This window comes from Lissotriton vulgaris, chromosome 1_1 (assembly GCF_964263255.1).
Source record: "Lissotriton vulgaris chromosome 1_1, aLisVul1.2, whole genome shotgun sequence".
In the NCBI taxonomy this organism is placed as follows: Eukaryota; Metazoa; Chordata; class Amphibia; order Caudata; family Salamandridae; genus Lissotriton; species Lissotriton vulgaris.
Window position 1 is genome coordinate 2,118,529,552 of NC_141685.1, and position 20,612 is coordinate 2,118,550,163.

Below are 20,612 nucleotides of genomic sequence, written 5' to 3' on the forward strand. Positions count from 1 at the left end.
GAACAGGAAAAAAGCATTGCGAATGGGCGGAACAAGCAATTTTCCGTGTTCACGTAACGTTTGCGTACTCGCTGAGATTTTTTAACGTTTCGCGGAGCTAAGCAAATTGCGCCCACCCATGCAGTCATTTCTGACCTCTATACTGCCTCTTTTTGTTTGTTTCTCACCTTTATCATGCCTCTTTCTGCTTGTTGCTGACCTTTATTTTGCCTATCTGTGCTCATCTCCCACCTTTATTTTGCATCTCTTTGCTCGTTGCTGACCTTTAATTCTGCCTTTTTCTGCTAATTTCCGATTTTTATTCCGCCTCTCACCTTTATTATCCCACTTTCTGCTCTTGGATGATCTTTACCCTGCCTCCTGCTGTTCATTTCTCACCTTTATTTTGATTCTTTCTGCGTGTTTCTCACTTTTATTGTGCCTTTTTCTGCTCGTTTCGCACATTTAATTTGTCTGTTTCTCCTCACTGCTTTCCTTTATTCTGCCTCTTTCTGCTCATTGATGACCTTTATCTTGCCTCTTTCCGCTTGTTGCAGACCTTTGTTCCATTTCTTTCTGCTTGTTTCTGACCTTTAATCTGCCTCTCTCTTCTCGCTTTTGACCTTTATTTTGCCTCTTTCTCATCTTTTTCCCACGGAACTGCCATAGGAGAACTGCCATAGGAGCCTCTAGGCATTCGCAGTCCCAGCCGGCTCCTCGCCTCCTTCAGGAACCAGCATTGCTCTGACAGACGGGAGCTGCTAAAGATGCAGCTCCCTGTCTATCAGAGCAATCATTTTAACTGTTTCCCTGCCTGCTTGACCCCGGGCAGGGAAACAAATGAAAACTCTGCTCTCAGCAAGCAGGAGCAGTTTCACAGCTCTTGCTTGATGAGAGCAGAGTTTGTGTTTGCTCTGACTTGGCAAGAGCTGTCAAAGTTCCCACCAAGTTATAGAAAACAGCTATGTCCCGGGGGGCACACCCTAGGACATAGCAGGAGCTGGCCCTGGTGATTGGCGATCCCAGGGCCATTATTGACTCTAGGAAGGGGTCGCACAGCTCTTCTCCTTTGATCTCCATGGGCCGACCCCTGGTAGTTGGTTGATCCCGTGGCTGTATATAGCATGGGAGGGGGGCCCCTCAACCATTAAAACATTTTTTGTGGCCTTGAGGAGGTGGTGGTCCCTATGACCGGGGGTTCAGCAGGGCCCTCATTAGCTATTATTTAGCCACGGGGAGGTGGTGATCCCTGAGGTTCGAGTGGGTCCGTACAGCCCTCCCCTTCATTCTTTCCTTAGCACCAGGGAGGTGGTTGTCCTGGGGTCTTATAATGCCTATGGAGGGGGCCTGTATGCCCGCTTCTTTTCATCAATAAATCTCCATGAAAGTGGTGGTGGTACCCGTGGCTCAAGGATCCATAAAAAAAATGCTCCGGGACATGTATTTAAAACAAGCAAGGAAACCTGCACTTGTTTCTTTTTTTTTGTTGCTGCACATTCACAGCTTTATTGCATTTTTGTTGCAAAAACTGTAAAAATAGGTGATTTTTGACCCTCTTGCGATCACAAGGGGACCCCACCACCATACTCCATACTTAGGAAGTCAGGGTAGGAATACCATGTCCCCTTTTCTTTTTTTCAATGTTTTCCGTGGAGCCTCGTCTCTTGATGGCTGCCGACACTTCCTGGTTGAGGTATTGGCAACCAATCAGATCTCAGCATGGGAACTATAGGATCTTCGAAGGATCCGCTTCCCTATATGTACACATTTTTTTTTAATATCTCAAAAAGTACTGAACGGATTTACATCAATTCCCAAAAAGGTCACTTTTGGGTGCAACAGTTAAGTTACATTTCTGCCAAATGTGGTGTAATTCTGGTCATTGGTTCGGCTGTAGTCGAGTCTATAATTCCTCTGGAGGAATTAACATGGGAAAAGCATATTTATTGCCCCCCCTTCTCTGTCTTGCCCCTCCTTGATGGATTTCCTTGAGACTTTTCATGCATAACAAGAATCACTAGGGCAATTTTATGGGAACATTTTGTGAAAATTCGTCAACAGGAGCCAAAGATATAGGCAAGTCAAAAAATGCTTTCCCTATGGAAACTAGGTCTTAACTATAGGCAACTACTGGCAACAGATATATATCATGCACGCTTACGATTTATTGTATTAGTATATTTGTTTGAGGTCTTATACCTTCGAAGATGGCACCCAAGGGCTGTGTAAGTAACAGTCCGTTAACTATTTCCATGTAGATTCTGCACCGGAAATGTTTGCATGTAGCTTCTACAAGTACGGTGTCAACCCGTCTTTGCTTACAGTGGAAAAATGCGTGAAGCCGAAACACGTCCTGTTTGCTTTCTCAGTATAATAAAGTAACCAAGTTCATCCCCTAAACAAGTGTGGTGTCCTCACTTCCCTTGGGTCGTGAGGTTTGGAGCAGAGATATATATATATATATATATATATATATATATATATATATATATATATATATATATATATATATATATATATATATATATATATATATATATATATATATTCACTGAAAAAACCATAGGTTATAGGCCATATATAGTTAGGAATTTGCATTTACAAAACCTTGAAAATTCACTGAAAAAACCATTGGTTATAGACCATATATAGTTAGGGATTAGCCTTTTCAAAACCTTATTTTACTCACACAAAACCATTGAAATTTCATATATAGTTAGTTCCACTAACTATATATCGCGCACCCGCAATCCACTGCTGATGATGTCACATATTACATCATTCATGACATGGTTAGTGACATCACTGATGACATCACTGATGACATCTCAAATGACATCACTGATGACATCACTGATGACAACATCCAGTGACTGTATGTTTCTGTAAAGTTAAAATATGTCTTACATATTGAAGAATGAGTGGATGTATAAGTGTCTGGATGAAGGATTTAGTAGGTGCATGACTGACTGTATGAGTGAGTGATTAAATGTGTCTCACTGAGTGCATGGGTTAGTGACTAAACTGTTTTAATTTGTGCATCATTATATCTGTTGTTCTACAAACTGCTGCATATGTTGATCAGTAGCTATATGAGTAACTGTATGGGTTATTCATTGGTTGTCCAAGTATTTGTATGGGAAACTGAGTGTGTGTGTATGGGTGGCTGGGAGGTGTGTGACTCTGTACATAGATGTGTGAGTAGTTGATTCACTATATGTATGGGTTCAAAAGTGCATGTGGAAACAGCTGTATGGGCGGTTGACTGTGCATGAGTGTATTAGTGAGTGAATGGATATCTCAGTGCTACATGTCAAAGTAAGTACATATGTAAAACACAGTACATGTGAGAGTTGACCTATATAAATAACTGTGCATAAGAGCCAGTGAATGTGTGAGTGGCTGTATGGATCATTGTGAACATGTATCAGGGATTGTATAAGAGAGTAAAGTAAATATGTGTTAGTATATGTTTGAATAAGTAAGGTGTGTATAACTGTATAGTTGAGAAAATGGAGGTGTGATTGATTTTTTGCATAACTGACTAGGTGTGTGAGTAACTCCATGGATGAGTGACAGTCTGTGACTGTCTGTTTACACTGATTGTATCTAAGGTTATATTAGAGTCTGAAGAGGTTCATGGTATTATCACATGAATGATATCATCAGTGATGTGATCAGTATTGTCAAATGAGATTTTATCAGTGATTTTATCAGTGATGTCATTTGAGATGTCATCAGTGATGTCATTTGAGATGTCATCAGTGATGTCATTTGAGATGTCATCAGTGATGTCATCAGTGATGTCACTAACCATGTCATGAATGATGTAATATGTGACATCATCAGCAGTGGATTGCGGGTGCGCGATATATAGTTAGTGGAACTAACTATATATGAAATTTCAATGGTTTTGTGTGAGTAAAATAAGGTTTTGAAAAGGCTAATCCCTAACTATATATGGTCTATAACCAATGGTTTTTTCAGTGAATTTTCAAGGTTTTGTAAATGCAAATTCCTAACTATATATGGCCTATAACCTATGGTTTTTTCAGTGAATTTCATTGGTTTTTTAATAGCAAATATCAAAAGCTGTAAAATGTCAAGTACGTGATAGGTAAAAACTTTTTCGTGTTTATGCACGCTGATGTGCTTTGAACGCTGCCCCCCTCCCCTCTTTTCTCTTAGTAGTACTCTCTCTTTGCAGATAGTGAAGAGTAGTTAACGCAGGCCTTTACCCCCGTTGTAATCCGTCGTGCCTGCTTGTCTCTCCATTTGATTGATTGTTATCCAAGCATTTACTGTTTTACAATTGATTCTCTTTGGTTCATTCTCTATTTACAAACAAGCACAAAGTCGCAATACTCTGTTTAGTCTTTGCAGATAGTGAAAAATCGTGAAAAATCGTGTAAAAAAATAAAAGTAATCGAGCAAAATCAGTAGGCCACTAATTGGATCTCTTTTTGACCTCGCTAAAATAGAAACATTAGGAACAACCCTTCATGAGAAATACGAAAATAGTGAGATGAACTGAGCTCCACACCATGAGGGCTGCAAGACAGCTCGGCTCCGTCACCCACCCCGCCCAAAATAACGACAAACCCTATGCAAATATTAAAAATATAGACAACACACCAGCAAAGTAACAGGGTAAAACATTTTATTAAATAACTATTTACATTACGTTGGTTTATGAGATGATGTCAGTAGTGGACCGATGTGTGAATAGGTCGGAAGCAGCACAAGGCGCCAAGATCCGGATGGCAAGTCCTGGATGTTGGGTGCCATAGTTCAGAGTTCTAAGTTTGAGCCTTTTTCAATGCCTGTTTTTTGTTGTTTCCCCTCCATCAAAAACAAAAAAAATATATAAAACTGTGCAAAAATACAAAAAATGTTTAGAAAAGCAGTGCTTGTAAGACTGTCTGAAGTTTATTTCCACCTACAGCAGCTTCACTATTCTCAAAGTAAGTGAGGGTCGTTTGTGGACCTGACTGCATTTGAAAACAATGTTATATGGTACCTCCCTAAACCGCTTGACGGAGGCCCCCGAGGGGCGGTGTGATGGCACGGACTCGGAGAAGACGCTTGGCTCCGACCCCCTCCCCAAGTCTTATAGCACTGGTGTAGCCTGAGATCGCCCCCGACATAGGCGGCCGGCTCCCGAGGTCCGGCGGAACTTTTTGCCTTTTGATGACTCTTCTATTCTGGACTTTGTCCCACAATCCGTTTGACCTGAAGACACGCTGTAGTGGGGCGCCCCTTTACCGTTTTAGTTGCCATTCCGCCCGCTTTTGCTACACTGTGCCTCTTCCGCCATTCAGCTGTTTACCGCCCGCTCTTGCGACTACAGCGTCTCGCTCACCATGTAGTTCTCAGCCCTGTAGAATCTCCACGGCTGAGGGGACGCTTTCGAGAATGGAGCCCAAGCCCTAGCAGGCAAGCGTCCGAGTTCCAAGGTGTCCCAGGGCCATTTTAGTGGACCAGGCCCAAAACCGAAGAGCCGGCCGCCATTTTAAGAGTCCTGTGGCAGCCGCCTATCGCTGCACTGCAAGAGTGGGAGCAACTCAACTACATGGTGAGCGAGACGCTGTAGCCGCAAGAGCGGGCGCAACTCAGCTGGATGGCCGCCACCTGGGGAGGCCCGTTCACGCCGCCTCCCCCACGCCCCCCCCGGGCCGCCCCACGCCAATTTTCGGAACAGCATTGTAGGATACCAAAACCAGTGCGGCAGTTTACTGGACATCACCTGGGTGCCATCCACATCTCAGCGCGTTCTGCTGCCTTGGGACTATTCGCACAACAGACCGCTACTGACGAGGCCTCCCCCCGCACCACCCGGGACGCCCCACGCTGTTTTTCTGAGCTGCATTGTAGGATCCCAAAAACCAGTGCGGCACCCAGGTGACACCACCTGGGTGCCGTCCAGAACTCAGCACGTTGTGCTTCCTTGGGACTATTCGCACAAAAGACAGCTTCTGACCATTGTTGCTTTTTTTTGTCGAAAATGTTTAAATGTTTGTTACAGTTTTTGTTCCGTTCGTTATATTTAAAAGTTAATAAAGTTTTATAATCCTACTTTGTTGGAGTGCTATATATTTTTAAAAAATCGGGTGAATGGGGCCTTGAATCGGGTTATTGTCATGTGTGGGCTTTGCAAGTGTACTGCTACAGGATCGGACATTTCAAACTCAAATGCACGTTCTTTTTCTTACCTTTCCGAAGCATGGAGCGCAATAGCAGGCAGAGAAAGGGTGATGCAAGTGTTGAACACTGCCTGGCCTGGCAAGTTGCTGGCAGTGCCCCCCCCCCGCTCCTGAAAGAGGACACACACACACCGCCGCCCCGAGTACTTCACAGATCTTTAAAAGACCATGCGCTTGTTCATGAGGCTTAAATGGTTTATCACCCCTTCTAGAACCCCTGCATCGACCCTCTGACGTTTCCTGGAAGAATTACCACGTAACACAATACCAAGCCTTGTCAGCTGAAACCCCCGAGGAATCGTGGGGCATATTATCAAGGGGGTTTATCTCCGCTTTTTTGGCTTTAAAAGCCAAGAAAGCGGAGATAAAATTATCTCCCTATTACCAAGCTGTCGCTAACACCAGTTAGTGACAGCTAAAAGGAGATAGCGACCATCTTGGGCCCCGCTTTGCATGTCAGTGATATTTATCACTAATGACATGCAAAGTGGGCGTGCCAAGATGTTAGCGACTGGAAACAGTCCCTAACATCGCTATCTCCTATTACCAACTTTTGGAGATATTCGCGCTAAGCGCGAATATCTCAAAAAGCTAACACCTGCCCTGAGCAGTTCTTAGCCATGTTATCCAATGGGATGTGGATAACATGGCTAAGAGTATTTGCTCGATAATGCATGAATATCGCTGACTTTCCAGCGATATTCATGCATTGCGGCCGTTTTTTATCGCATTTGCGATAAACCTTGCTAATAGCAAGGTTTATCTGGGATAAAAATCGCCGATGTGCGGCGATAATTTTTGTCTCTAAACAAGTTAGAGACAAAAATTATCGCTAGTTGTTGGTAATATGCCCCCGGGTTTTTGCTTGCAGAAATCGGGAGGCGGGAGACTAGCACTGAAATCAGTAGTCTCACGCCTGAATCGGGAGGGTTGGCATGTCTGGATTCTCTAAAGCTGGGGCCATAAACTACATCCGCAGGGCTAGGTGATAGCCTGGGACCGGCCTGGCATCTAAAATGGCTGCCGTGCACGACAAAATTGTGGCATTGGAAAAAAGGCAAGATGGCGCAGACAATGTTTATCAATAAGGATTCATTTATAACAAAATATTTTATCGCACTGACAAATTGGCGGTCAACACTTCCTGATTTCCATCGAATCGAACGTTAACAGACGTCACGCAGCAAAAAAAAAAAAAGCTCACGCACAGCCGCTGGAAGACATGTATCAACATATATGAGCCTCCTCAGCCACCCTCAGAAAACATAAGGGATTAGGATACGTCTCCCGCACCCCCTTATACCTAGTAATTTAATTAAAACGAAGCACAAAATGGCGAATTCCCGTTTCGCTACCAGTTTGCGGCCCAGTTCGCGGCCCGTGAAGCGCTTCTACCGTGAAAAATAATTATTTTTTTATTTTCCCCGCGGGACCCTTTAATAACCCCAACAACATTCCTAGGGGGTCAAGAGGGGTATACCTTGCCCCCTTTCATTAAATTCCCCCTTCGTTTTTCACCTCTTCTTCTCTCTCGATCCTACCAAGAGATAAGATGGCGGCCGCTCCGGACTGTTTAGAATGTTGACAGACACCGGGGAGCCAATCAGCTTCGCATCGCAAAGTTCCGTTTCGCGAAAAGTAAGCGGACCGGAGCGCAGCCTGGAGCGCTGTTACAGATATATATCTTGTTTTGAACGTTAATTTCTCAAAATCCACTGGAGCACATATTTTGAGACCTAGCAAAGGCACATTGGGCTAACAGTCCCTACAATTTTGCCAAGTTTCGTGCAAATCCATTCAGCCGTTCGAGCTAAAAGTGAGGCCAAAGGCCCTATGGAAATTAACATGGGAAAACGCGTTTTGGGACCCCCTTTTTTCTCGGCCCCCCCTTGACGAAACCCCCCCAAATTTTCAGGGGCTGCTCAGAAACAAAATGTGCCATTTTCCTGAAAATTTCAGCCGATTCCGTCCACAAACGCCAAAGTTATTAGACATAGAATTTTCAAAAGTCCCATAGACAAAAAATCCTAACTATATATACCTACTGGCGAGACGCCAGTAGGTAATATATATATATACTCGCTCCCAGGTTGTCCACCTCTTGAGTAGCACGCGAGCAGCAGCTTTATTTATGTGTAGGTGAGGACGGGGATCCGCCTGTAGATGCCGCTCCGTAATGGATCTGCCCGGCGCGTTTCGAAGCTCCATCTGCTTCTCTTCAGGGGCTTTAACGGAAGCAGTGTGCGCACCCGCTACACTTCTCCAATTTCATATTACTCACCCGCCGATGGGAGGCTCCAATGAGACTACACATAAATAAAGCTGCTGCTCGCGTGCTACTCAAGAGGTGGACAACCTGGGAGTGAGAATATATATATATATATATATATATATATATATATATATATATAATGTGTATATATATATATATATGTGTGTGTGTGTGTGTATATATATATGTATATATATATATATATATATATATATGTGTCCATCCACTTTCCTCCAAAAAGAAAAGAAAGACCAACTTCAAGGGAGACGTTGGAGACACCTTTATTCAGGAAACGGATGGCAAAATGCAGTTCAAAAACACCCGCTGTGGCGAATGCATTTCGGCGTTATGTGCCTTCTTCAGCGCCGTGGGTGTAGCGTTCAAAAAGCAGGTGAGTATCCCAGAGTTTATATGTCCTGCCCCATCCTGCTTCTGAAAAGACTTCTCCGCCCCCTGAGGTGGATACCAAACGCCTTGACCTCCATGCAGACACCAGATGAACAGCGCCTACAGGTCCCAGCATGCACTTCATAATGCTGGTAGGAAATGCGTGGGGTGGAGCAGCGCCGCGTGGAGCCCCAATGTCCAGCCGTCCCAAAGTCAGGTGCCTCCTCGAGACCCCAACCGCATCACCCTCCTTGTCGCAGGATTTCTTACAGCGGGGGCAAGGCTACGATGTCACCTTGCCCAGCGTGATGCCGGATGACACCAACACCGCTCCTTCTTGTCCCGGGCTTGGAGGGTGGGCTTTGCTTGTTCCTGTAACCAGGATAGAAGAAACACCGAAGTGGAACCAGTGGAAAACAAAGCCTCTTGTGATGCGGGGGTCTTTGAAACGCGACACTGGAAATCGCGTTATTGAATGTCCATCCACTTTCCTCCAAAAAGAAAAGAAAGACCAACTTCAGGGGACGTTGGAGACACCTTTATTCAGGAAACAGATGGCAAAATGGAGTTCAAAAACACCCGCTGTGGCGAATGCATAACTCAATACACAGAGTGCTTGCTATAGAAGATTACTTCACCATAGGTCAATATCAGCCAAAATAAGTTTATTCAAACCAGCAGCAGCATGACCGCACTGGGTCCACTGAACATCACAGTCCCATCCAGACATGTTTCGTTGATTACTTCATCAGGGGCATTGGGCTCGGAGAAAGCAGCAGGACGAGATTTGGCGGCACTTTTCAATTACAAAAACCCGCCTCAGTGGGCGTGGCCCACTCAGTGGCCTCTTGGTTCCGGTAGTTCCAGCCAGTTTTATCAAGTGATTTGCCTGCTGTTCAACCCCAAAATAACCACCTATATTATCCAAAGGGATTGTGCCATAAAGTTGCTGTACAATGCCACCGCTTGCTTTACTTTGAAATAACCGGCACCCGTGCCACAGGCAAATCCGACGGTTGATGGATTCACTGGAATGCTGGAACAGCATCAAGTCATCTTCCGCGGCCCAGGCTGGCCGCTACATACCACAATACACAGATTGCCTGCTATAGAAGATGACTTCACCACAGGTAAATATCAGCCAAAATACGTTTATTCAAACCAGCAGCAGTTCTGGGTGGGACTGTGATGTTCAGTGGACTGGAGTGCGGTCATGCTGCTGCTGGTTTTCACTCCTTGTGGAGTGAACGCTTACCAATAAATTAAGCAACAACTACTCAAGAGTGCTGCATCCTTTCTCTTAAAAAATAAATTGGGCCAGGATCTGGCCCCTATGCAGAGCACCCGCTGCGGAGCGCTCTCGGAACGAAGGGATCACTTTGTGGGGGGCGGGGATATATATATATATATTGGTGATCCATTTGGTGGATTCATCATAGGAGTGTGAGAGGGTTGTTCATCAGGCTGCAGCTATCCAGGCAGCATGGTAAGCTAATCTCCCACCTGTGGGGGTGCCCATGTATCTACAAAGGAGGGAGGAGGTGTCACCCATGATCAAATCAGCATCTGAGGAGGGCGAGATAACCGAAATGCATTATGCTGTTTGTATCTGTGATGAAAGGCGCCCATCGAGTACCCTGCTGTGTCCTTGGATTACTGGTGAGAATATATATATATATATAAATTACCTACTGGCGGTCGCCAGTAGGTATATATAGTTAGGACCTAGTTACCATAGGAAATTCCGAACATTCTATTGGGAATAACATTGGCGAAGATTGAGGGATCTGCGTGTAATTTTCCTTAAATTTGCCTCGCTGCGCTGCGCTCCTTCCCTGAAAGTTTCGGGGGGATTCGTCAAGCGGGGGCCGAGAAAAATGGGGGGTCCCAAAACATGTTTTCCCCATGTTAATTTCCATAGGGACATTCTGACAAGGCTACAGCTCGAACGGCTGAACGGAATTACACCAGATTTGGCAAAATGGTAGGGACTGGTATGCAGCAGTGCCTTTTGTATGTTTGGTGTAAATCCCTCCAGTAGTTCTTGAGAAAATTGAATTTGAAAATTTTCAAATGGCATTTTCTATGGGACCTTTAGACACGGCTACAGCCCGAACGGCTGAATGGAATTACACCAAACTTGGCAAAATGGTAGGGACAGGTATGCAGTAGTGCCTTTTCTATATTTGGTGAAAATCCCTCCAGTAATTGTTGAGAAAATTGATTCGAGCAAATTATATATCTATATGCGCTCAACATTCTATTGGGAATAACTTTGGCGCTGATTGAGGAATCTGTGTGTATTTTTCCAGAATTTTGGCCAGCTCCGCTCCGCTCCTTCCCTGAAAGTTTCGGGGGGATTCATCAAGCGGGGGACGAAAAGGGGGTCCCAAAACGTGTTTCCCCATGTTAATTTCCATAGGGACCTTTAGACACGGCTACAGCCCGAACGGCTGAATGAATTACACCAAACTTGGCAAAATGGTAGGGCCTGGTATGCAGATGTGCCTTTGCTATGTTTGGTGAAAATCCCTCCAGTAGTTCTTGAGAAAATTGAATTTGAAATTTTTCAAATGGCATTTTCTATGGGACCTTTAGACACGGCTACAGCCTGAACGGGCTTCTACTTCCGTTGTTCCGTTGCGGGTCGCGATTCCTGGGCCCCCTAGCCGGTCTCCATCCTTCTAGCCAATCCTGGGCATCCAGCGGCGATTCAAAAAACCATGTTTTTCCTTCCGATTCGACGCGTAGCTTCGCTGGAAAGATCATAGCGTACTTAAGTTCCCGAGCTCATAATTCCTTATTTATGTCTGTGAAGCCTCTCCGTTGCTGAGCCACGTCCGCCCTGTAGTCTGGGTAGAAATTAATTTCCGAATTATCGATTTATATCGATGGGCGTGTGCGTGCTGCTTGTAAAATAACGTCACGGTCCCTGAAGTTGAAGATACGCGCTAAGATGGGCCGTGGCGGAGCCCCAGGTTTTGGCTTCCTTCTGGGTACTCGGTGGGCTCGTTCCACCGAGAAATAATTCGACAACCCTTTGGGTTTGAGTTGATTGTGGATGAGGTCTTCAACGTAGAGGTCCAGGGCTGGGCCGCCCGCTGATTCCGGTACACCGATAAGGCGTATGTTATTGCGTCTCGAGCGGCCTTCCTGATTGCCAAGCTTAGCCCTCAGTGTGGCATTATCATCTTCTAGTTTTTGGACTCTACGTTGGAAGTCCGATGTGTCTCCCATGAGCCCGGTAGTTGTCTTCTCCACCTCCACAAGACGGTCCGACATCTTCGCAAAGTCTGCTCTTATCAGGGAGATGTCCGTAGATATTGTGCCTATTGAGGATTGCATCGTCTTCAGGGCTGCCATTACATTTTGTAGGGTAACCTTTTCGGTGTTATTTGGTTCACCGTTGGGCTGGGGCGGCGTACGAGGTGTTTCCCCTCTTATATTGTCTGGCGGGTCTTTGTGGTAAACAAATATGTCTAGTTTTGAGGCCTGTTGGCCTCTTGGCCCCCTGCCACTCATTCTGCAGGCCGTATGATATGGTGCGCGGATTGGTGTTCAGGTGCGCACAGAGTTGTATCACAATACCACTACAGCAAAGTGTCTTGCCACCAGCCGCCGGGAGAGCAAGGCAGACTGGCCGTGGTTCGTATGTGGGTAGCCTGAGTGTCTGTACCCATATGCAGCTCCTATCCCCTGAGTCGTGATGTCGGGGCCGCCACACCAATGGCCTTCAGTGCGTTATTTACAGCGATTTCACTGGATGTGCCCTCCTGTATAAGGTCCGGGCGCCGCGATTGCCTACGGCTGTGCGGTACGTTGGGGAGTCGCTGCGGCTTGTTAATGGGCCGGAGTCTACTGGTCTGTGTCGGAAGCGCGTAGCACTTCCTCTCCGTCTCCGGGACGTACCTTCCAGCCTTCGTTCGATCGCGTCCGCTTCAGGGATCGAGTCCCGCTGGGGCTGCCTCTCACTTTAGTCCCCGGCTCCTGGCGCCAAAATAGGCCGCAGTCTTCACCACGGCGTAGTGCCTTGAATATTCTGCGCCCAGGGACACGGGTAGGTTCTTCGTGCACCGGAGGGTCTGCCGCTGCAGGTTCTGTAGTGTAGCAGCTGCAGTGTTTCGGATAAATGAACGGATCGGATGGAAGAGGGCTCGTCAGTCACAGAGCTCTGTTAGACTGCGGCCATCTTGGCTGGTCGCTAGCCACACCCCCCCTAGTATTCGATTTGTAACGTTTACAAAAGTATTCCAATATCTGGCTCTGACATCATTCCAAGATGGCGTCAATTCATGTAAAATTTGGCAATCCTGGAGAGAGCAATGATTTAATTGTTCATTGTCTAAATACGTTCACTTAAAAGAATTATATAGGCCACTAGCCCAAAGATAACAGGAATCTCAATTTTTATGACGCAATATATGGCATAACATCAAGTTTCTATAACATGAATTGTGCAATGCAATGTGCTACGCATGGTCTATATGTTACTCCAATATGGCGATCATGTTTACTAATTGTGAAGTGCTTTGTTGATGCCCATTTCCGCTTCAGAATTGATTTAAACGTGACCGTTTCTGGCGTTCCCAATCACATTGAGGAAGGCGTTAACCCAAATGCGTCAGTTTTTTGTGTGCAAGATTTCACGCCAGAATAAAAACCTTTGAACTCATCCCAGAGTGCTGGGTGTCGTGCGAATGAGGCATGTAGTATGGGAGCAGTAATTTGGAGTACAGGCAACCCCCTCGCACTAAGTACCCGCCCGCGAGTGCACAGGTAATGGCATTTAAGGAGCACTGAGATATATATAGGGCAGGTCTGGTCATTCTCACTTGGAGTGCACCATTCAGAACGGCGTTGCCTAATCGGAGGGCATGAATATAGTAAAAAATGTGGCGTAGTGACGACCCAGCAACCTGAAGGATGTCATAATTTTGGAAGGTATAAGTCACAGCTGCTACCACGAAAGAGTTTTACTTACCTGAAAGACTTCAGGAACCAGAATGCATGCTGTGCACACGCCCAGTGGGGCAGGATTACAAACTTGAAAACCAACACGAGACGCACAGCAGCTGTTTCCTTTCCCCATTAGCCTGCCATTGATAAAGGGAGGAATGCTCCAGAAACGCGTTTGGCATGAGGCTTCAAGAGACATTGCGGGGAGAAATGCTCTGTTATTTCTTGCTGCCTTCCGATCAATAAAGGTGTAAACAAGACGCTGTGTGAGGCGCTTCACTGTTCGAGCAACTTGCATTAGGATATTTATATATTGGGGCAGATTTATGATAACTGGTGCATCCCCAGGGATGCGCCAGTTATTTTGCGCCGCTGCTCCGCCACCCATGGTGCGCCGCATTTACAATGCGGCGCACCATGGGGCAAAAACGGCACAGATGCGTGACGCATCTGTGCCGTAAAGGTGGCGCATTGCTGGAGTTGCGTCGCAAGCGCAACACCGCTCCAGCAAGGCTCGGGGGTGCCCCATGTGTACAATGCTGCGTCAAGACCTACGCCTGCTTAAAGCAGGCGCAGGGTTTTGACGCAGCATTGGCCTGCAAGTGACTGAGTGAAATCTTATAGATTTCACTCAGTCACTTTTGCGAGGCGCACCTGCCCCGGAACGCCCACCCTGCGCCGGAACGCCCACAAGTGGCGCAGGGCTTTACAATGAGACGCATCTGCCTAGATGCGTCACATTGTAAATGGGTCGTAGGGATGCGCCACGTTTACGCCGCAGTTGCATGACGCAAGCGTGGCGCATTCCCAACATAAATCTGCCCCATAGTATTGAGCAAGGTGGCTCTGTCCACCAAAACGCGTCTGAGCAGATAATTGGTGAATACAACTATTCTTACTTTGAGGTATCCACGGAGTCAGCGCTTTCTTTCGGGAAGTATATGGTTGGACTGGTGTTCGATATATATATATATATATATATATATATATATATATATACATATTTCCTTGTCATAATTTACTTGCAAAATTTATTTTTGGGCTAATAGGTGACCACAGAGCTGCCCTCGTCGTATTCCTCCATGAGGGGTTCCCAAGTAATATCAGGGTATGTAGTGCAATGAGTGATATGTGACATATGCATCCATTTCTGGTTTCAACTACTCTCACCAGTTTGCAGTACATTGCAGTGTACATCTACCACAAGTGCCGCATGGTTTTTCACATACAGATGGAATTCAGTATGCAAGAAGAAGCATTGTCTTCTGGTTTTTGTGTCACTGATTGTCCTTTATGTTTTTCACTTTTATGTTTTTGTATGCTTATTTTTGTATGTTTACTCAACACAAGACTATAAAGCATACGCTGAAGAAGTATTTTTGCATCTGCGAGAATGGAATATTTGGTATTATGTGTAGGAATGCTTTGTGTTGATTGTGTATATGCTTACAGCATAGGATAGTAGGGATTCCTGGGCCTTAAGGAAGCCAGGGAACCTGAAGGCTGCAAACATTTGACCTTTTCAGCTGCAGGAGTAATAGTCTTTCCATGTCGTCCAGTCACTTTTAATCATCTCATTGTTTTTGCAACAAATAAAGGTATTCCCCTGAGGAAGTAACCACAATTTTTTTTATTCTCCACATTCAGGATCCCATTTCCCATTCTCTGTCAATAGGTACTGCCTGGTAATACAAAAAGCATGCCAGTCATTGGGGCATTCTTTGGAGAGCAAGGATGGCCAATGATGAAGCATGACACCCATGAGGTGTGAGGCCACTTCTTACACTATTTTGTAATGTCTTGTACCACTTTGTAATCCCGCATATCGCACTGGTCGAATTCATATCTTGTGAAATACAAGGACTCACTGGGACCCCATAATTAAGGTATTCTCCAAGGTGTGGACCCCATTTCGTGTGTCTCATTTGCCTTTGGTGATTTGGTTGTCTTTCGGGAGGATGCAAACCTAGACAGTACATACTTTTCTTCTCGTTGCTTCAAAACCCTTGTTGAAGGGTCTCATCGACTGTGATCTTGAGTTCACTGTCAGTTTAGGCATCCATCTAAAATGTGTGAAATATCATCATAAATTCCATGATTGTTCTAGCACTCAAAAGTCCACTAATACATGTTTCCTGAGTTATTAACCATTGTGTTTAGGCCTATTTATCATAATTTACGTACGGTGAACATGAGCTCCTACCAACACAGTTACATAGCACATCTTGTCTTTTCGCTGCCATAACCATGTGTGACTCCAAGCTTTGTTATTATTATTCAAATGGAAAGAAGATTAGCTCTTATCTCATACTACTAACCTACTTCATATTAAATGCTTTCTTTCCTCTTGTAGCTGGAGTACTTACTCTCTGCAAGAGACATCACCCAAGTTACTTAGGCATACAAGAAAAAATGCCAATATTCTTTCTGTATTATGTGCTGAGGTCTAAGTTTTATTCCATCTGTTGATTCAGGGTCTGATTTCTGACCTACTCCCAAAATCTTGGAGTACGCCTCCGACATCAGAAGTACTCCAAGGGTTAGCCTTTGTGAATCGGCCATTATTAAAAATGATTAATAAGAAAACCATGTTCACCATTAATTGATATTTAATTGCAGATTTAATAACGGTACAATATAAACATTAACCGTTAATTCATATCCTGGTAGTGAGTGGAAGTATGCATACTTTAGGAACTAGTGAGAAAAACTTGCAGTTTCTAAGCACTGTAAATAAGAAGGGGCCCTATTACTCCGTCAAATGCCTCACAACTTACCATCCTTAGAAGGATGGAACTTTGAATCTGCCTACCGTGGTTCCTACTTGTGGCCTTCACATCACTTTATCTGTTAGAGGTAATAACGAAATTGTTGAGGCAGGCTAGTTACTTTTCGAGATTTAAACCTGAATTTAATATTGTAGGCGTGTTAACGTTTCATGATGTACCCTGACATTTCATAATGGTAGCTATGTTTCAAGGGAAGCCATCTAAGCTGACCACGTTTCTGAATCACCTGACAAAAACTAGTGTCTTTATTTGGCCCATTTTTGCAGATTTTCATTTCTTTTTGCACATGTTTGTTTTAACAGGAAACGATGCATCATCCTTGGTGCGATCAGATATTCTTCACCAAGGTCATGGCTGATTTTGAATGTGATGTATTTTTCCCCGTGCTAGATAAGGATGAATTTCAGCTCACTGAGGGGTAAGTGGATTTGTTACATATGACTTATTGTTTTTATATGTAAGGTCTGACTGTGAGAATATGGAAGTTTTATTTGCGAGGATGGATGGGCTTTGGCCTCCAATCAGCTGCTTTGAAATATCATTATTCCATGTAACTCTTCATGCCACAGACCAGGCCACAAAGTGCTCTGGCTGGTAACAAGTTTCTTGGTCCTTTCTGAGTGGCCAGTGTGGTCTAAACAGGAGGTGTTAGGTGAGGCTCGGAGCCCTTCTCCATTCACAGTGCGGTGAACTGGTAGCTGTCGCACAGACTGCAAGGCGATACAAAAGGGGATGATGGACGGAGCATTTGAGCAAATCAAACACTCACCCCCAGTCACCTGTTCTGGGTTTAATCCATCACCATTCTTTAGCCTACTCCACCACCCCAGTTCAGATATGGCCATATGCAAATCAGTCTGACCCTGTGCCTCATGGGAACAGTCCAGCCCGAACTGCCAAGCCATGTCATCCCTGGACCGGAAACAAGCATCCTGGGACCGTTTTCAAATTCATAATCCTCATCAGCCAGGCTATCTTGAATCCAGTGGTCAAGTGAGCAAGGGACTCACGTCTGGGCATACCCTGCCAACTTAGGGCGAACTGTTCCCATGAGGCACAGGGTCAAGACTGATTTGCATATGGCCATGTCAGAACTGGGGTGGCTTGGTGAGCAAAATAATGATGGATTAAACCCAGATCTGTGACTGCGGGTGAATGTTTTGCCATTGTGCAACATTCCGTCCATCATCTTGTGTGTTTTGCTGTGTACAGAGTGCAAGAACAGACATTGATAACTAAGCCCTAATTCGGATGTCGGTGGGACCGCCACCCACCGCCATTGACCATTTCCGACCACAAAAATGCTTGGTACACGTAGCCCTAAATATTTAAATTCATTATATGCACTCCAACTACATCATGTGTGGCTGAAAAGAAATCCAGATATATATACACAACCGTTTAAAAGAAAAGGCATCTTTCTCCAAAGCAATTGCTATAAATTACTAAATATATTATTTGATGTGACTATCAAAAGCTATCCAATTTCCAACACGGTTCTATAACCGCATATTCAGAAAACCATATAGATGTTCCAATTTACACTCGCAGAATCTGCCTATTTTTTTGCCAAGTTAAATACAGTGGCCTGGGCGTGTTTCATGAATGACTACAGCATAACATTTCTATAAAAAAAACTCTTCTTGTTCCCTATATCCTTTGCTTCCCCAAAAGTACATGCCAACAGATCTACATAGGCAGTTCGGCTAATTCCTTGATCCATACGTTATTGAAGAAATGAACTGAAGTCATGCTAGTAAGCCTCTGAGTAGAAGAAACCGCAATGGTTCCATTCACCAATGTTGGTTTTCATGCATATTGGACCTTGTAAATTCATGTTATAGGAGCACTTTAGCATATAGTACAGTCACTGCGTTCTGGGTACCTGCTAAAGCCACAAATGTGGCTCAGTGGAAACCAGTACGATCTTGGCGGATGGGTTACTGTCACAACGGTGACAGATATTCCGGCCTGGGAAAATGTAAATCCCATAGACAATAATGGGATTTATTATTTTGGTGGACAGGATATCCATCACCGTTGTGACGGAGTAACCCATCATCCAAGATCTAAATCAGACCCTTAATCTTGAAATACCTCTCTCCAATCTGCTAACTAAGGGCCAGATGTACTAACATTAGTAATATTGATTTACTTATTGTGATTCTCTCCGAATCGCAACTAGAAATTCGGTTTTCTTAATGAATGAAACACCTTTGAGTTTCATTAGCAATTCCTATTGGGTCACATTTAAACCTACCTAATGCATTTTATGAGGTAGGTCGCAATTTGCAACCCATTAGGAATCACAGCACTCACAGAGATGGTGATGTGCTGAGGTCAGCAGACTACCATGTCTGTGATTGCTTTTCAATAAAGAAATCATTTTTTTTGAGTGCAGTCCGTTTTCCTTACAGGCAGGCGTGGCCCATGCAGGGAAGAGTGGTGGGGCGGTGGGGGGGCTGGGCGTGGGGTTGACAGACAACGAAGTAAAGTTAAATTAAAAACACAAAACACTTACCTTGCGCTTGCCGCATCGCCAAATGAGTGATGCGGAGAGTGCAATGTAAGTGGCTTTCTTTTTCTTTATTCAACTTTACATCCTCCTCGTCTGTCGACTACCCCCCATGATGCCCCCCGCCCCAACTTTTAAGTGCAAGCAGGGGCTATGCCTGCTTAAAGTAAAATGGCATGTTCTTAAAAAGAAAAAAGAAAACTTTGCAGTTTCATATTTTACGAGTCTGGAGTGGTCCATGGCACCTCTGCCGGGAAACAACCTTACCCACAAAGTTTTAATTACGAGTTACCTGAATCACGAAGTCCGAACCACGAACAATCCTTAACAACGTCTTTCCAGAACCACGACTATTCTAAACAACGAACGATCTAAGAATGCAAAGGTCTGACAGTCCCCATTCCCAAAACTCCTTGCTCCAGAGAAACGCTCTGCATGGTACGTCACTCCCTTTCGCACCCCCTGACCTGACAAGCTCATTGACCCCTGGCATGATTCACTCAGCACTGCAGCCTCCAGGCAGGCGGCTCTGAGGAGCACGGGGTCATGCAGTCAGCTTTCATCCTGCCAGCTTTGTACAAGGTCGGGGGCACAGCTTTAATGGGAATGCTGGGCCTCAGACAAAAAGGGAAGATGGGGGGTGTGGGGGGTCTCCCCCCACAAATACACTGTTTAAATTAATCTATTAATAGATGTATTTAAAAAAATGTCAAACATGATTTAAAAGATAAATATGGTATAAATATGTAATGAGCTATGTAAATATTTTTTTGTGGTTTAGGAACTCGTAATAAAAATGTAGTGGTTTGGGATAGATCGTTGTTTAGCCATCGTGGCTAAGGAATTCGTGGTTTAGGGAGTAGTGGTTAAATCATACATCCCACCATGAGGTCCTTTAGCTTATCAAAGGTTTTGATTGAACCCTATGTAAATATTCCTGCCAGCATTCAGCGGGCTTCTCCAATAATGAAGAAGCCATACAACCTTTCAATGTGACTCAGAGTGTTTAACAGGTTGTGTTCGTGCTCTGACCTAGTTCATTGTGTACAGAAAATTAGGCAGTGGCTACCCAAGAGGATTGCATTCATGATGCCCCAAGACTGAGGAATTCTAAAATATCAGCATTATTATTTTCTGATTAAACGTAATACTATCTCGTACACTAAAGGCTATGTAACATCTCAATAAATTTGCACAGTTCTCTGGGCTGACTGGTTTGTCAATTAACATCTCAGATATTTGTTTATGGTTTTACACTTCAGAGGGTTACTTACATGGATAATTTCAGCATTTGACTTGAATTTGATATCAAATGGCATACACATTTTATGAAATCTAAATGGCTCCTGGGTGAGTAGCCCCTGGTCACAAAGCTTATTTGTTTTACTGCAATGGGGAGTGGTAGAACAATTCCTCTAACATTTCATGTGTGTAAAGAAAACCCAGACCCAGTCCACTGTGATGTATGTTTCTGAATTATGGGCTCATGCTTTTCTTAAAAGATATTTTGC

At 44.6% G+C, this 20,612-nt stretch overlaps 1 protein-coding gene across 9 annotated transcripts in view; it reads left to right on the top strand.

Annotated features, from left to right (window-relative positions):
- LOC147751685 (dihydrofolate reductase-like) overlaps positions 1–20,612 on the top strand; it is a 402,971-nt gene that overhangs the window by 380,012 nt on the left and 2,347 nt on the right. For all 9 annotated transcript variants that reach the window (XM_086921705.1, XM_086921631.1, XM_086921679.1 and 6 more), the window contains one exon: positions 16,889–17,004. In XM_086921705.1, the coding sequence (XP_086777831.1) occupies positions 16,889–17,004 (116 nt within the window). The remainder of the gene's footprint in view (positions 1–16,888; positions 17,005–20,612) is intronic.